The following is an 18750-nucleotide window of genomic DNA, read 5'->3' on the forward strand; positions in this document are numbered from 1 at the left end:
CAAGTTTCATTTGTTTCTCTTCAGTATCTTAGTAGGTATGCTTGAAAAACTCTATAGCTTGGATATAGAGCCATAGGTCTTAAGCTCTGCATGCCCTCTCACTGATATCTATCTATATTTGAAGTTTCATTTAAATCTCTTGGTTATATTAGGAATTGCATTGTTTTTACATATTGTCGTCAACATAAAGCACCAATTGTCACAGCAGGTATGCTTTTGCATTAATAAAAATGATTAACCTTGTTTATAGATGTTTTGAGGAAAGCGACCTTACATTGACATATGGCAAATTCACCGTAATGTATTCACTATTCAAGGACTTAGTTTAAGAATATAAAATAAAGGTAATACCTTTTCGTTATACAGCAAACATTTTAGAATAATTATTTATTCAATTATTTCTAATAACAAAATTGACTTAAATAATACTTATTTACGAGTTTTGATATGTTAATGTACCATTTGAGGTATGGTTGATTTAAACCTTAGGTCGGATTCAAATTAATATTACATGTAGTTGTCTTTTCGAGTTCTATATGTACGTTCATTTCTGACAGAGAGCCTTTGAATGTAAAAAATGCATCACAGGGCTCATGAGTTCGACGATATATGGCGGGTGCTTAAACCATGGGGAAAATTTCAAATTGGACAACTTGTTCTTATTCTGGTTGATTACATACCGGCAGCCTTTGCGATATTAAGTGCAGTTTTTACTGGTGAGTAGTTAAAATTAACAAATTTCCAATAGAAAAATACGTGACACAAAAAATGTCTTCTTTATTATCCATCATTTTAAGCTGTCGTTGAGCATGGTACTACGTAAGGTTTCAAAGTATTTCATTTTAAGCATTTTGTATTTCTCAAAACAGAAACGAGGAGGTAGTAATATAGATAAATGAGTATTTATAACGACATCTAATTTTTCTGATATCTCTCGAATAAGTTAGTTAATTCCTTATTTATAGATGTTGACATATTAAGCCAAGGTTTTCTTGCATTGGGCCTTATTTGTACTTGTTTATATACAAAATGTAAATGAATTCGTAAGAACAAGAAAAATGAAAAACACGGAAAAACACGGAAATGAAACAAAACACAACAAAAGTGAAATATATTTTTATAGAATATAACCATCCAACTTGAAGACCGTCACAAACAATGCAATATATTCTTTTTAGAAATGCATTGAAATACTGAAACGACTTTAAAGGTTAAATTGTAGGGATAAGCGTATGACTGTGCAAACTCTACGGGTGCATTGACATGGATTGAATTATGTAAAAGTAATGAATAGTATACTGGAAAAAAATCGTTATTATTCCAGAAAATTAATATTTCTTTTAAAGACTTATTAAGATGTAGATTGTCGTTTAATATATACGGACAAGCCATTCAAGATATGCATAGCGAATGCATGCATGGATTTACTTTGGACATACTTTGTAATTGGCGTTGCATGTATCATGTTCTTTTATGAAGATGATGTAAGGGCATATGATGCAGTTTTTGAGAAAAATAAACTTGGAAATTTGAAATATATGAGCCGACCTGTAAGAAATTTAAAAACTATCAATGTAATATAATAAGTTCAATTCTGAAAATAATTGTGAATTAAAAACTTGCGATTATTTATTTATTTATTATTCCCCATATATTTGAAGATTACAAATATAAATACACCTGCAGACAATAACGGACATGTGTGTGTGTGTGTGTGTGTGTGTGTGTGTGTGTGTGTGTGTGTTCGGGTTTAACGTCTTTTTCAACAATTTTTCAGTCATATAAACGACGCTGTCTACTTGTAGCAGTGAACACAATGCCTAACTTTATAGTGCTGCCTTACTGGAATATCACGCCGTAGACACGTGGCATGATACCCCACCCAGTCACATTATACTGACACCGAACTGACAAGTCCTAGCACTATCCCCTTAATGCTGAGCACCAAGCGAGGAAGCTGCTAGTACCAATTTTTTACGTCTTTGATATGACGCGCCGGGGATCGAACCCACGACCTCCCGCACTCGAAGCGGACACTTTACCTCTAGGCTACCGAATAACGGATATGTAGGATAAGTAGGCTATTATATACACAAAATATTAGCAAAGTAAATTATTTTAGCCACTTAATTCTATGTACTAGTATGTATAAATACAATCTTAGTCTGCCAATATCTGAGGAAAATGTGACTTATGATGGCATTTTTTGTTAATGCGCGGATATTATCATAAAAGTGTTCCTTAGGATCAAACATTAAATTTAAAAGGGGCTGTCGCCTTATGGGGTTCCTCATTACAGTATAATGGGGTCAAAGGTCAAATGAGTACATTTACAGATAAACTATACCGCTGTTCACTCGTTTTATTTTCATAAAACATCTAGATTGGTTTAAATATTGTTTTTCAACGCTCTTTAGTATTTTGTAAATAAAACTGATGATAATATAAAAAATATATATACATAATATATATATATTATATAGAATAATATAATTATATCTAGGAAAAGTGGCATACGATGGCAAAGTGTGTTATACTTGACATGTTTGCCAATCTATATATGTAGATCAACTGCAAAAATATTTTTGGTACTGTCGTATCCAAGGGTTATTTTAATGTAATTTCAAGGTCACAGACATGTCAAGGTCAAAAATGAACTTCTGAAAATGACTTCTAAGGTACTAAAGGAAGCAAAATAGTGCATTTATTAATAATAAACTCAACAACTTTTCTAACTCCACACCTGTTTTTTTTCTTTTGTCGCCAAATTTTGACAGATTTGAATGATGTTCTGCACAATGTTTAATGATTATTGTATCATAATAACACATAAAATAAATAATTTTATCATAATAACATCATAGCCTGAATTATATTCATTTAACCCTAAGGGTAACATTAAGGTAACCCTTAAATTAAAAGTCACATAATTAGTAAATTCGTCACGGCAGAAATTCAAGGTATCATATTCTGAATGTTCAACAATGTTTAGTTGAAATAGAACATCCGTCAATATTTTCAACATGAACATGTTAATTTTATATCAGGTTTGTGATGTCATTAATGACACCAGTTAATGACAAAATTGTTTAATACTGCAGATGGCAGTAGCATCCATTCTGTGACGTTTTATTTTTAGGTTACCTTATTTGAACTGTCTTATGGCTCAATGAATGTATGCACAGTTGATATCGCTGTTATGTTTATTTAACTGAACTGGTCATTAAACAATATGTCCAATTTTCATTCAAATCTGTCAAATTTTGGCAAAGATAAAAACAAAAGTCAGGTAGCAATAAAATTTGAATTTAAGCTTTGAACTGACTATCAAAAGATTATTTACATACTGTACACCTTTTGATAAATGTGTGCGAAAGGAAAAAATGAGTTTGGTTTTGAGGAGGAAGACTACAACGAAAATGAATTACATATAAATATATATAAAAATTCTCACATAAACAGTTAAAAACACTTTACTGTCATGAATGCAACCAAGTATTTTAGCTCAATAAGGAGAACGCAGATCTAGGGATCGCGGGGTCGTAAGTTTGATCCCAAGGAGAGGTGTTTGTTCTCCATGATAATTTGATAATAGACATTGTAAGGAGTAATTTCGTCCTCCACTTCTGAATCATATGGAAAAGTTAGCAGTTACTTGCGGGGAAAAGGCTAATACTTGTAGAGACTCCAGAAACACTGATTAGGTTAATTGACCGCCGTTACATGATTGAGATGCTGTTAAAAGTAAAATTTACATATATGGAATGCTTCTCCAGCTTCTAAAGTAATCATTTCAATACTGGTGATAATTCATTATATGATATATATTTATGTTAATTTGTCCACGCGGTGATTGTTAAATAGGACCATTTTAGAGGAATAACTGAAATATAGGTCACAATACACACAACATGTACGGTAATAAACAAAACAGAACAGATCTGTAGGAAATCAACTAGTTACTCTCTACACAATGTCTTTGATTTGCTGTAATTTGTTTCCTTTTTTACTAACAGTCAGACATTTATCATCATATTTTATGTATTTGTAATTTAATAAAGTAGAACATTTCAAGAACTATTAACGAAGCTCTTAATGCGATATTTGCATTATTTTATTCTAAAAATTCAGCACGCTATTTCTTTTTTCGAATCTTATAATTTTTGGCTTTGCTTCAACACTCTCACTTCCTGTTCAAAACAACAGTTGAAAACGAATCAGATCATAACAATTTACACTTCTGACACTTGGTTTCAGACAGGATGTCTTTGATTACATTGTGAAAAGAAAGCTAGTATCTTGACACTGAAACATTAGTCATTCATATGTTTTACAAATTGAAATGTAAAAATAAAGATATAAAAACATCAGAAAGGTTGCTTTAGATTTATTATAATAGTAACATTAAGGTAGAAATCAGTGAAATATTGAAAATATACCTTTCGATATCTTCATGATTACTGACAGATGATGTTTCAGCTAATCAAAATGATGAATTATGGCCGTTCGATAGTAACTTAGAGATATACAATGTGTAAAAAGAACTTTCTTCATGATGAGAAGACTGAGCATGAAGAAGAGATTTGAAATTCAAAACGATGGATTTATAATAAACAAATACTGTCGATTGAATATGTCAGGCTAAGACGTCTATAGCTTGTGCTCCCATTTGTTTCATTTTATAACATCAGATTCCTTTGTGATACATTGGTAAGTTTGCTCTACCCGGTTCTATCACCAACCAAATACTCGGAAATATAAAGGCGTTGTAACAGGCAAACAAACATGCTTACCCCTATATTCAGAGTCATAAAGATAATACTAATAATATTCGATATACTTTCAAATTCACTGACAATTATTAAGCCTTTTTGAGTGTGACATTGATAGAACCAACATAAACAACACTGGTAGTTACAAAATTGTAGATATTGAAAACACTTGAAGAGCGGTTACCAGTCCTTATAATAGCCTAATGTTAATGTGCAAAGAAATATTTTTTAGCTGATTCTAAAATATGATGAGTACCATTTTCATGCTAATGAAATGAAAATAAAAACAACATAACATTTGCGGTTATCTAATATCTATATTCAACTTTTAATATCACTTACTTTTTGTACATAGATGGTATTTCTAAACGCTTACGCATTCCTGAAATTACTACAGCACATGCGTAAACCACTGGAACAGATTTTTAATTGACAAGATAGACCATTTTAGGTAATGCTTGAGAGAATTTGCACATTTCATACTATCTCACAAACAGACTTAATGAAACTGAGTTTGCTATTTTTCGTCCTTGAGTTCTATGCTTCCGAAAGAATCTTGAGATCTGTCAATAGTTCAGTATTACAGTCAAACTATGTTCGCTAGTGCTCGAAGGGACAAGCAAAATGTGTTCGAGATATCAGTAGTACAAGCCAACGTGAAGTACACATTATATAGACCTGACAATGAGTTCGAGCCAAGAGTAGTACGCGAATAATCCTAATTCGAGCAAACGAAGTTTAACTGTACCAGTCTTATAATACGCGCCATAGAATTTTTCTACCTGTACTGTTCATACAGACAATCATATTGGCAATCAAATAGCCTTTTTAAAAAGTGTAAGCCTGAAAATGGAAGTTTTAGAATATCAAACATGAAAAAGATAGCTTTTATAAATGAACAAAATATCAGAGCGTACGAAAAATTAAGCTCATTCTATAGAAATAACTCTAGTCGTTTTGAATTTTGCCAGTCTCAAATGCAATAAATCTACACGAAGTAATTTATTTACTTCTAAAATTCATAATTATCACCGGAAAATTACAAATTTATATTAAAAGGTAGCAAAAATGGCGAAAATCTGACGTTTATAACAAATATGCACTTATTGACCTTTGACCTTGTGCTGTGACCTTACTATGAACCCTAGAAGGCGACAGCCCCCCTGAAACTTTTCCAATTTCTATAAAGTTAACAATGAACATGGCTGTCAGGCATTAACAAAAAATGCCATCAAAGGCAATTTCTAGGCCACTTTTCTGGATATATAGGCAGACTATCTTGACTATATGAAATTTGTAATTTCAAGTTAAACATGTGTTAACTTTCAAAAGTCATATACATAAATTAATTATCTAGTGTACATAGTAACAATTCTGAAAAGAAAATAAGTTGTCATGCACACCTGCTAAATATTCATTTAAAACAACGCATTAATTTCATAGGAAATCAAAACATGTAAACGTTTCAAAAACAGTGGAAAGTTCTTGTTGTTCGATCTTCATAAGTATGTGCAGTCCGTTTTGCATAGAACCTCAATCAAACAGAGTTTGTTGTTATTTTGCTCGGTGGTGCTCCATGCTTTCAAAGAGATTTTAATGAACAGTTTTACAGGCCCGGTTATCTTTAACTCGGAAAAAGATAACAATTTCAACACTTAAAACGAGACTATTATTACTGATGTACAAAATATACCAGTTTATAATTCATTCTAATATGCTTGTATCTGTAGAAAATGCTAACGTTAAAATGACGTCAGGTTAATGTGAGATTACGTCAATGTTTTTGTTGCGACCAAGAAAGAGCGCTACTATATTTTATCTACTGTTTTAGATTTAGGGCATATTAGAATCGAAATAATGTATAACAAAATAGTGTTTTACCTAAATTAATACACTCAAAATCGGTTATACGTCGCCAGTATTATTCACTCGGGATAAGCCATCGAGAAATTATTCCGCGGACGTAACGTTAATACACGGGTTTTCTATACATTATTTCTTAAATAAACAAGAGCTGTCCTGAATAGATAACAAATTACAAAAGAGACGAGATTTAGACAATTTTAGAGAATTTTACATTGAAATAAACATGTGAACTATTCAATTCACATGTAACACTTTTCGTTGATTTGTTGTACTTTCCTTGTGACATGACTTATGAACAGAAGAGAAAATTTCGTACCCGTAAACCGACTTTATTAAAAAAACACACAACAATTATTGCCGAAAATGTATGTTTCTCTTCTTTTTTCAATTTCAGTTATAACTTCAGTCTCTAAACCCATCAAATTCCTCCTTGATTTCGCTTTTATTACATGTCTTATAATCTTATAAAAACCGGTTCTCACCTGTAAACCCTTCCAAAGAAGTATTCGCAGCAGTTCTAGTTGTTCTCTTTTGTCCAGAAACAAACCGCTACCTGCAAAGGCACCACCTCCTGCACTAGCAGCTGCAAGGTTACTTTCGCCTCCAGGTTGTTGATCGGTCAAAGAGTTCAAGAATGTTCCCGTGTTTTTACCATATGACTGTTTGTACGCGAACATAGGCAGTGTATATATGCAGTCAAGTTAGTTATATTCGACGATAATTTTCTGCATTTAAAATTAGAGTTTAAAATAAACTATATAATGATGCGCTCTGGATTTGAAAGAAAAGAAAAAAAATTTTCATTGAGAACATATACTTTTTGATCAAACTTTATAAGCCATATCCGTTCTGATAAAATATATTGTTGATACATTCCGGCGGATATCAAGTTTTTGTCGAAATGTTCTTTAACATATGTATGTAGAGATAGAAAGTTAGAAACAAGTGATAGAAAGCAGCAAATGTATTCAAACGATTTTTAATATTTAATTATTTTCTTTCCACAGCTAGGGCAAATATGATATAGTTAGTTTGATTGCATCACTGACGCACGTATGACTATGAAAATGAAATAAAAACGCTCCTATTATATCAAGGTAAAACATTGCTACTTTGAATATACATTATAATGCCACATTTTTAAAAGGTGTTATACTACATCACATTTGTTTTCTAGTACTGTGCTTTAGAAGTGTTTATGAATAAACTCCAAAATGCAGTCAACAACTGACGAATTAATGTCATCTGGGCTTATCTCACAAGGAAAAGAAATCCACTCGCCAGACACATTTGAAAAAATTGAAGACCACCAATTTGAGTATAACTTCATGGAGTACATTTATTTTTACTACTAAAGAATTTCGCTCTATAAGCCTGTGTTAGTTAGGGTGCGTGAGGAGTGTTGCACTTTTCATAATCTCTCATTAACAGATTCAATCATACTGAGTCTCCTACTATTATGCTTGGTTGTGTCACGGTACGGACGTGGTCATGTTAGTGGAGAATATGTGTCAGGCAGCCGGTAAGCTCAGTCGGTAGAGCACACGCCCTGTAAGCAAGTGGTTCCGGTTTCGAGCCTCGGACGGACTGCACACTTTTCTCGTCCTGTAACAGTTGCGTTCTATGCTTCCAAAGGATCTTCATAAAGAAGTGATTAACAACCACAATATCAGTCTTTTATGCCGTGTGGTGGCTGTAAAAAGTCTCCCCGTGTTTCGACACTGTGTTGTTATATTTTCTGGTCCTTTGGGATCATGAAATACATTTAATTTCACTACGATTGAAATCCACATAAGCTGGTGCTATTGGGGCGCGAGGTGTGTTTCACTTTTCATTACCTCTCATGAACAGACTCGATCAAACTGAGTCTCTATCATATATAATAAAATCTTCTAAAACTGTCTGTAAAGTACTTGATTAGCTGTTTTTCGAAGTATACATGTGTAGCACAAATCGATATTTTGAAACATAAATAGTCAGCAGCAATTTTTTCTACGCATTTACAATTCTGCTTTACTCCCTAGTGACTGAAAAATGTTTCTTGTCTCACTATGTGTCCATGAGGAGTTTTAATTAAGTTTTATTACATTTTTTGCTTGCGATTATATGAAAGAATCTTGCGATATTTCTAGATAGCTAATTAACTATTTATCCAAAGGATACATACCTGAATACGAGTGTGAAGTGCCCACAGTGGATAGTAATGAAACATCAGCAGTTTGGAATGTTACGTTCAAGCCACACGCATGTCATTACGATGTTTACAACCACACTGGCAATGCATCTATCTTACTGGAGAAGCGGACGTGTGACAATTACGTATATTCAAAAGAAAATACTTACGCATCTGAGGTATGGGGACTTAGTACTTCCAATTGCAATTGCGCTTCTGATCTATGACGATGGATTTACTGCAATGGACATGAAATAATGCATTTTGTTTCAGATATAGTATAGTAAATGCTGAACAGGATCGCTTATTCCTTGTTTCTAGGATTTAAAGTCGTTTCACTGACACTTCAAGTCATATGACAATTTTCCATGCGAGAACCCTTTCAGTAAAGTTCAATATATACATGAAGCCTAACGAGAATATCTACTTATCAGTAAAATAAGTACCATGCAGTTTTTGCTATTAAATAGTATATAGTTAGAAGAGGGACATTGATAAACTAATATACTTTTCAGTGGAACTTAGTCTGCTCTCGTTCAAATCTGGCTGCACTAGCACAGTCCCTTGTGCTTGCCGGACAAGGTCTTGGTGCTTTAACCATGTCTCATGTGGCCGATAGACTAGGACGCAAGACGGTTCATGTAATATCTCATATAGGGGTTTTGGGCTCGATGATTGTCATGGCATTTTCACAGAACATTTACATGTTACTAACACTGAGACTTGTTACTGGCACATTTCAACAGGTATAATTATTTAAAATGGCATAAATGTGTGACAACTGCACGAAACGCTATTCTAATCGTCAATAGTTCGTTTCCGTACCGTCTGTATTCATTGCAAGTATAAGTAACCATAGATCAATACATTTTGTACTTGTTTTTAAACTCCAAACAATATCAGCGATATTGAATTTTTTAAAAGTAATTTGTTATTCAAGATACTTTTGAACATGTGATTTGTTTGACGTTCAAACCATTTACCATAGTTTTCTTTATACAGCATAATAGCTTTTTCAGTAAGTTAATCAAAATTTAATTAAAACAGAACGTACTCTTTCTGTTTCAGGGTATCGTGTGTACTGGAAGGACCCTTTCCTTAGAATCATTTCCAGTGGAAGTCCGTGCCCACACAGCCCCACTTAGTATGTTAACTTGGTCTTTCGGTGTAATGCTTTTGGCTCCATATGGCTATATATTCCGTGACATCGATTGGCGATACCTTCAGTTAGCATTTGCGGCATTTTCTATCTATGCTTTAGCTTAACGGTGGTGAGTAAGGCAATGCCAATCTATCTGCTCTTTATCTAAGTGATGTTGTGTAAGATAATACCAGACCTTTAGTGCTTTAGCTTAACGGTGGTGAGTAAGATATACCAGTCTATCTACGCTTTAACTGAGGGGTGGTAAGATAATACCAGTCAATCTGCACTTGCGTAGTGGTGGTGAGTAAAATTATACCAATCCATCTGCGTTTTAGCTTTACGATGTTTAGTAAGAATACCAGTCTACAGCGCTTTAGCTTAGCGGTAGTGAATAAGATAATACCAATCTATCTGCGCTTTAGCTTAGCGATGGTGAGTAAGATAATACCAATCTATCTGCGCTTTAACTGAGTGGTGCTGTGTATGATAATACTATTCAAACCATGCATTAGCTCAGTTGTGATGAGAGGATTTGCATTTTAACTGAATGGCGGAATGTCATATTTCTGGCGTTATGTCAGAAGTTTACAAACAAAAACATCGCAATGCGGAGCTATATAGGCCCAAAGGTATGACCTTTGGCCCCTAAATGTGACCTTGACCTTGAAGCGAGCCATCCGATCAGTATGAATCGTCTTGATGTGGTGAACAGTTGTGCCAAGTTTCTTTAAAATCCTTCAAGCAGTTCAAGAGTTACAGAGCGGACACGAAACAAAGTCATATGACCTTTGACCCATAAGTGTGACTTTGACCTTGAAGCAAGCCTTCCAGAACATAAGCTTTGCACGTCGTCTTGATGAGGTAAACATTTGTGTCGAGTTTCTTTGAAATCCTTCAAGGAATTCAAGAGTTACAGAGCGGACACGAAATTGCTTACAGACGGACGGACAGACGGACACAGGCCGCTCCCATCAGGCGTATAACAAAGTAATGTTATTGCAAAATATTTTGATAACGGTTTACATGACGTTCGTGAGAATGTTCAAACACATATACATTGTATTTTAACCTTATTTTTTCATGACACGGAATAAGATGCTATTGATTCCATGTGTTCATAACTAATAATTCCACTCTAAGATAATTTACTTTTGTTCTAAAACAGCGTCAAATTTAAAAGATCTGTCAAACATCTTAGATTTCACCACTTGTGCTTATTTCAATGACAAACGATCATATACGAATTAAACACGCTCAAGTTTGTTAAATGTTTGAGTGGCAGCTGTGACAAATATACAATATTTTTGTTAATTACACTCTACTATCTTATTATACCTAACACGGAACCATTTTTCATTTACCTCATGGCTTCAATAAACAGTAACTATGTTTCGTAGGTTATCTTTTTTCAAAAAAATAATAATCCAGTAATGAAACGAATTGCCTCTTCCTCCCTTATTTACTCAACCGCGATACAGGTCAATAATATGAATAACTTTGAAAGTGATAAAAGTGTAATAAACAAAATATACAGTCGCCATTCTACCACATTGTTATATATTTATGGCATTAGGATGCTGGAAGAGTCCGTTAGATGGCTAATATCAAACGGTCGGTTAAAGGAAGCAAAAGTCATTCTTAAGAAAGCAGCAAAAAGAAATGAAGTGGACTTTAGCAAGCTTGAAGATTTACTTGAGGAAAACATCAATTTATCCAACGAAAAACGTCATGAAACAGACTTAACTAGTGAGGAGATGGAATCATTGGAAGATGAGAAAGGAAGATCGAATAACAGCAAATTGCAGTCATCCAAGACGGTTGAGAAATATACTGTTCTCGACATTCTAAAAAATCCTTCTCTCAGAATAGACACATTTATTCTTTGGTATTCATGGTAGGCAATTTATGTTTCATATATGTTCCTTCTATTAAATAAGTAAATGGTTAACTAGTCTGTATTTTCAGTTCTTAATATGACCGTTAAGTTTCGACAAATTCTTCCTTCTTCAAAATTTGATTCATAGTCTGATTAACGTTCCAACCGAATACCCTGTATCATTTTTTTGTCTGTTTCTCTGATTTATATTCCGGCCGAATACTTGGTATTGTTTTCCTTGCATTTTCTCTGATATAACGGTATTATTTTTCTTGCTGTTTCTCTGATTTATGTTCATACTCAATAACCTGTCATAGTTTCCTTGCTGCTTCTCTGATTTATGTTCATACTGAATACACTGTCTTAGTTTCCTTGCTGTTTCTCTGATTTATGTTCATACAGAATACCCTGTCTTAGTTTCCTTGCCGTTTCTCTGATTTATGTTCATACTGAATATCCTGTCATAGTTTCCTTCCTGTTTCTCTGAATTATGTTCATACTGAATACCCTGCTGTTTCTCTGATTTATGTTCATACTGAATACCCTGTCATAGTTTCCTTGCTGTTTCTCTAATTTATGTTCATACTGAATACCCTGTCTTAACTTCCTTGCTGTTTCTCTGATTAATGTTCATACTGAATACCCTGTCTTAGTTTCCTTGCTATTTCTCTGATTTATGTTTATACTGAAAGTCCTGTCTTTGTTTCCTTTCTGTTTCTCTGATTTATGTTCATATTGAATACCCTATCTTGGTTTCATTACTGTTTCTCTGATTTATGTTCATACTGAATATCCTGTCATAGTTTCCTTGCTGTTTCTCTAATTTATCTTCATACGGAATACCCTGTCTTTGTTTCCTTGCTGTTTCTCTGATTTATGTTCATACTGAATACCGTGGTGTTTCTCTAATCTATCTTCATGCTGAATACCCTGTCTTAGTTTCCTTGCTGTTTTTCTGATTTATGTTTATACTGAATACACTGTATTAGGTCTTTGCTGTTTCTCTGATTTATGTTCATACTGAATACCCTGTTTAAGTTTCCTTGCTTTCTCCGATTTCTTTTTTTCATATATTGTCTGCAACTCTGTGTTGATTTTAATCTAGGATAGTAGCGGCTGGGGTGTATTATGGCCTCACACTTGTGTCAACCCATCTTGCTGGGGATCGATTCCTGAACTTCTTCTTGAGTGGTGTTATGGAATTTCCATCACATTTAGTTTGCTTCTTTCTTTACAATAGGTAGAACTTTCATTTTTCTCCCATATTTTAGATATGCGTTTTTAAGTTTGCAGTTTAACCCTTGCACTGCTAAATTTATATAATGAACATTTGGACAGTACCATTGACTGTTAAAAGGGGTGCTTACCAAAATCATACTGACTAAATGGCGAGAAGTGAAGATTATGATCAGACTGCACGGATGTGCAGGCTGATCATGATCTACACTGGTCGCAAAGGCAGAATCAATCGTGTCCAGCATGATAAGGGTTAAATTATTCCCTTTTACGAATCATCTGGACTTGTAGAAATACATATATGAACTTGGAAGATATGTGCGAAAGTAAATGTGCAATTGTTAGTAAGCAAGTAAACAGACATTTCATTTTGCTTAGATTTAAATGTCAATGCCATTTCTTGAATTAGAGACTTTACATAATAAACCCTTTCGATTTTTTTTCTAGACGTTTTGCTTTTGATATTATTCCATTTTTCTAGATTAGGACGAAAGAAGACAATGATCTTATGGTATGCATTAGCAGGGATTTCTCTAGTTGTTTCAACAGTCTTGCTTACTGTCCTTGGTAAGATGAAAAAAGCTGTTACCAGATATATGTTTATGTGCTCCTTTCTCTAACGAATAATTCTTCGGATAACTTGAAAAACATTTGGCAAGAATGTCATTTATTATTAAATTTCAAGTTGAATATGTTCTATTATTTTTGTTGGATTTTTAGTCACACCGACACGTTTTAGATCATGCGTTTTTTATAGCGATATTCCAGCTTTAAGTAGACCAGAAAGTCCTTAGAGGTCCTTCTATGCATATATTTAAGGCATAGGCGAGCTTAAGGGTAGAACAATCGGCCTTTCGTAAGCTAGGTGGATTGTTTCCTCACATGAAATAATTCTACACCCCAAGCTTGGTTTGGAACCAACACGGTGCGAGACAGGTGATTCAAAATCAGTGGCCCTAATCATTCGGGCATTGACGCCCCGGTATGGGCTGGCAACTTCATTTTACCGCTACCTCATATCTAATAATTATTGTACCCATAATCAAACAGAATTATTAAATATGTTTTATACGTATTGTAGAAGGAAACAGCATTGCTGCTGCCATAGCAACACTATTTTCATTACTCGGAAAGGCGGGAATTACGGGCGGATTCAGCACTGTCTTCTTGTATACTCCAGAAATATATCCCACCAACTATAGGTAAGCTCTCGACTTTTCCTAACTGCGCAAGAATAACAGGAGCGTGGTTTTGTAAATACACGGATCATGGCTTTTTCCTAACCTTTTTGCCATGGCTGTCTATGTGTTTTGATATCTTACGCGACTTTTTGTTTGTTTGGAATAATGCATCTTCAACATCTTCAAAAGAACACGTAACATTGTAACTATCCCTTACTTCTTCTAAGTAAAAATAAAGAGTCCTATCACTAACGGATATATGTTCTCCGTGACGACTTCTCGGATAGTAATACAAGTGCCTACATATACATTTGTTGCAAAGTAACAAATACGGACTGAATAAAACCAAATTTACGATTTATCTGATATTTCAAAATATTAAAAATTTCAAAACTATTTTTCATCTGTCATGGAACAAAACAGTTATCCTTTAACATTGGCTTGGAGCAATCACCATACTTATGACTTTGAAAAATATATACATTTGTACAAATGATTATTATGTTGGAACTTCTAAAACAATACTGGTTAATTTTACTGGCTCCCTAAAAGACTCTTTAGTTAAGAAAACACCATTATAATGTTGTTGTATCTGCAATATAGTCCCTGTTTCACCTACGGTTGAAATGAACTTGTAAGGAAAGGATGCATGTTTATCTATTATGATACGGTAGATGCAAATGCCAAGGGAAATTCATTGTGGTTGGTTTAGAAATTTTCTGACAAATATCTCTAATTTCAACATTTTATGAAATTAACGATAGAGAGAAGTTGTTGTTTTCGAATGCTATATTAGGTAATTTATTTGCAATAATTTGTATGTACAACAGTATTAAAACATACCTGTTTATCTGAACTCATTTAACGGTCCCTCGGCTCTGGGTCGACCAGGGAAGTTGTCATTTGCTTGTAGAAAACCAGCTGGGACTGGTATGGAATCCAAGAATTAGTTAACATGACTAAAATAATATTGAATCTATTTTGAACATAACAGCTAACCTGCCGCTTGTTATTTTGCCAATATCTGATAAAAAGACTGAAAGTACCTTCTTGAATTTTTACCTACGCTTATATATGTCGCTGATAATATTTTAAAATTTGGAAAAAAAAAACCACTCAACATCGACATCATATAAAATCATTAATTTTACGACTACAATCCATTTCTTTGAAACGTTACAAAAATACACTAGAATTTACAAATGAGCAATAAACGTTATGAGGGAAGAAAATGAATTAAAAACATCATCGTTGTCGTACCCTTTAATTAGGATAATTTGGTATATGCATGGTATTTAACCATTTTCTAGTAAAGAAACAAAATCTACGCCAATGTATTCAATACACCTTAATGTCTACTTAATGGGGCATGTGATTCGACATTTTCATCCTTTTGACATGTTGTTATCAACATGTTGTCCTAATTTATCTTTCCTTTTAAAATAGTATACTCAGTAATTTTTCTGATAGTGGCAAAAGAGAAAATGACGGGTTTTACTCTTTTGTTCATTATATATAAAGCAAAACAACTAAAAAGGACAAAAATAATTTATTCAATTCTTTACTTCATTATTATTTTTTCTCTCTCATTTTAGGAACAGTGGTCTTGGAATTGCTTCATCTATATCAAGGATCGGTGCCTTGCTGGCCCCATTCGCTAGTAACTTGGTAAGCTTTATCATATTTTAAGAATCTTTTTATCAACTATTTTAATTAGCTTTACCAATCTTTGTACAATTATTGCAAACGTACAAGTTTAACTTTTCTCTATCTGCATCTACTATTTTTTTTTTTACTTTGAAAGTAAACATCTCAACCGCAAAAGTTGTATCACCAGAAAAAATCACTTCATACAAGTAGGTTTGGAAGATTCATTGTATTTTTATTATCTGAATTTATCTTTGAATTTTGTAAGAATTGAAACAAAAAGTGTTTGGCCTTTTTTTCAGGAAAATCAGTGCTAACTGATCACTAGCAACTTTAATGATTTGTCACGCATTCTAAATATTTAGACTTTCGAGGGTATTTTGATAAGACTTTTCTTACGTTTTTAATGTCTAGAGTCGTTATTTTGTTTCGTGATTACGTTTCTATCGCCGTTTCAAGATTGCATGCTTATAAATCGTACGCAGCAAAATTTGAACTTCAAGACCCGTACTCAATGGCACGGCGCCAAAAGTTGGTAGATTTCAATAACTTTGAAATTCAAAGTTAAGATGTTGAATCTAAGAAACTATGATATTATATTAAAGCATATATGATACAGCAGCAGCCATGCTAGCAACTTCGCTGCAGGAAAAAAATGAATACATACGTAGGTCGGTCAGTCTTGTCACGGAATTGGTTAATTTAGTAAATAACCGCTATCTTATTTTGCTTCAAGGCGCTGATATCGTTGTGGATACCAGGTGCAATATTTGGTGGCATGTGTCTGTTGGTAGTTATTCTTGCTCTGAGACTTCCAGAGAGTGCTAAACATGAACTTCCTACAACCATTGAGGACTTTGACAAATGGGACACAGGACAACGGATGTCAAAAGAATGAATCATATAGTTGTTGTTATGACACTTTGAATTAACCATATACATGTAAAATTACTTAAATTAGTTAACATTCGGAGCAGAGAGCGAATCTGCTTGTTACCATTCTAACACAACCCGACTTGTTTTCCCATTAAACAAAGAGAAGACTGAAAGTTGTGTGTTATTTAAGAAATAATTTTTAGCAAACCCGTGTTTGAACACTATTTTTACACGACGGGCGGTTATACGTCGGGCGTAATAATTGTAATGATTTAAGCATTGCTAGTCATATTAGAATATGCAACAATTCACTGTTTGAACTTCACAATTATTACTTCACAGCGTGAAACGTCATTTCGACGGGCTGGAAAAGAAACACTTATAAAGCAGGCAAATATTTCACGGATGTACATGATAATACTTGATAACGTGTTAGAATCGCCCTCGTGATATGATTCCTTCACATCTGAACTCCAAACAATGATTTTATTCACCGACATATCACTGTTTGGGATATATTATTTCTTAAATAACATGTGGCACAAGAGAATAATAGGAAACAAATAAAGATGTTTCGTTTTGGTTTGTCAGTCCTAACACAGAACGAAACGGCAACGTCTCCTCTGTATCAAATAATTGCATCATGTACACTGCATATACATAGAGGGGAACACAAGTAATCTAAAACAACTACAATTAATACAATACATGCTCCATGCATCGATTGTTTTAGGTAGTCTATGAACAATTTTTTCAAGGCTTTGAGACTACAAAATAAAGCTAAAGCTACACGGACTACACCATTTGTAACGTTAACTGCCGGAATGCAACACATCCTCTGTTCTAAAAACCTTATGTAAAATGACTTAAACATTACTGTTAAAGTTTGTCTTGACGAGGATGCTCATATATTATGTAGATTCATTTTCTTATTTAAGAAACGCACTATTGCTACGGCCGTTTTCCAGCCCAACAAAACCGTATGCAAGGTAAAATCTAATTGACTACCTATAAACAGTTACTAACCTAAACTTCTCATATTCAAAACGTGTGTGTAGGTGCATATTAGCATGCAGTTGACGGATATGTTAGAATCTCTGGACGTCTTTTCTGGAATTTTTTTTCATGGTTACATCATTTGATCCCGTAAGAACCAAAGTTTGTTATATGTGCGTTACTTTGTTCAGAAGGTCAAAAAAGTCCAAATATTACCGGTCGGGCTGCAGCACTGCCGCGAATTAAAGTATGTATATTTGAAATCGCGCTCTCACTTTGAGAGCTTTATTAGGCCGAGACCTCTTAAAAACCTTCACATACCTGATCGCAGGTCCACATGTTGTATTTGTAAAATTTACTGTTATAAAACACCATTTCTTCACTTAGCATTTCTCTTACAAATGTTTTCTCAGTTAATTTGTTGTTTGTTTTGTGTTTAACGCCGTTTTTCAACAGTATTGCAGTTATGTAACGGCGGGCAGTTAACCTAGCCAGTGTTCCTGGATTCTGTACTAGTACAAACCTGTTCTCCGCAAGTAACAGCCAGCTTCCCCACATGAATCAGAGGTGGAGGACGAATGATTTCAGACACAATGCCTTTTTCAAATCGTCACGGAGAACATACCACCCGCCCGATGATCGAACTCACGACCCTGCGATCCGTAGATCGGCGTTCTCCCTATTGAGCTAAGCGGGCAGATTTTCTCAGTTAAAGCTACATTATGTTCTAAAATAAGTACAAAGGGAAGATAAATCATACGTTCTTATAAAGGAACACTTGTAATGTTTATTTGATAATGTTTTGACGAAATCTCCGAAGTGTTTATTGGACAAAAACAGATTAACACCTGAATTCTCATACAAATTGACCGAAATTTGTAAAGCCCCGTCCACATTTTGGGAATTATCTTTCATAAAACATAAAGTGTATTTCTTAAATTTCTGACAAATAAAAAAAAAAATATAATGTTAACAAGCAAACA

At 33.9% G+C, this 18750-nt stretch overlaps 2 protein-coding genes across 2 annotated transcripts in view; both read left to right on the forward strand.

Moving 5' to 3' along the window:
* The window catches only part of LOC123566093 (organic cation transporter protein-like), a 40183-nt gene extending 23239 nt beyond the window's left edge, over positions 1-16944 (forward strand). The window contains exons 5-10 of the mRNA XM_053550173.1: positions 11529-11849; positions 12937-13071; positions 13549-13634; positions 14149-14269; positions 15844-15916; positions 16632-16944. Coding sequence (XP_053406148.1) covers positions 11529-11849; positions 12937-13071; positions 13549-13634; positions 14149-14269; positions 15844-15916; positions 16632-16793 — 898 coding nt within the window. The 3' untranslated portion in view covers positions 16794-16944. The remainder of the gene's footprint in view (positions 1-11528; positions 11850-12936; positions 13072-13548; positions 13635-14148; positions 14270-15843; positions 15917-16631) is intronic.
* Positions 255-10099, forward strand: LOC128559098 (solute carrier family 22 member 6-like). Its single transcript, XM_053550174.1, has 5 exons — positions 255-344; positions 558-716; positions 8797-8990; positions 9327-9557; positions 9880-10099. Exons 2-5 carry the CDS (start codon positions 578-580, stop codon positions 10075-10077), a joined length of 762 nt encoding a protein of 253 aa, XP_053406149.1. The 5' UTR covers positions 255-344; positions 558-577; the 3' UTR covers positions 10078-10099.
* Positions 16945-18750: the final 1806 nt, after the last annotated feature.

The sequence above is a fragment of the Mercenaria mercenaria genome, chromosome 8 (genome assembly GCF_021730395.1).
Source record: "Mercenaria mercenaria strain notata chromosome 8, MADL_Memer_1, whole genome shotgun sequence".
NCBI classification, from domain to species: domain Eukaryota; kingdom Metazoa; phylum Mollusca; class Bivalvia; order Venerida; family Veneridae; genus Mercenaria; species Mercenaria mercenaria.

Excerpts from the sequence above, each read along its gene's own strand:
- LOC128559098 (XM_053550174.1), top strand. The coding sequence starts at position 578 with ATGCATCACAGGGCTCATGAGTTCGACGATATATGGCGGGTGCTTAAA. Across the intron at positions 717-8,796 it reads ATTAAGTGCAGTTTTTACTG|GATACATACCTGAATACGAG; the intron begins GTGAGTAGTTAA and ends ATTTATCCAAAG. Across the intron at positions 8,991-9,326 it reads AAAATACTTACGCATCTGAG|TGGAACTTAGTCTGCTCTCG; the intron begins GTATGGGGACTT and ends TATACTTTTCAG.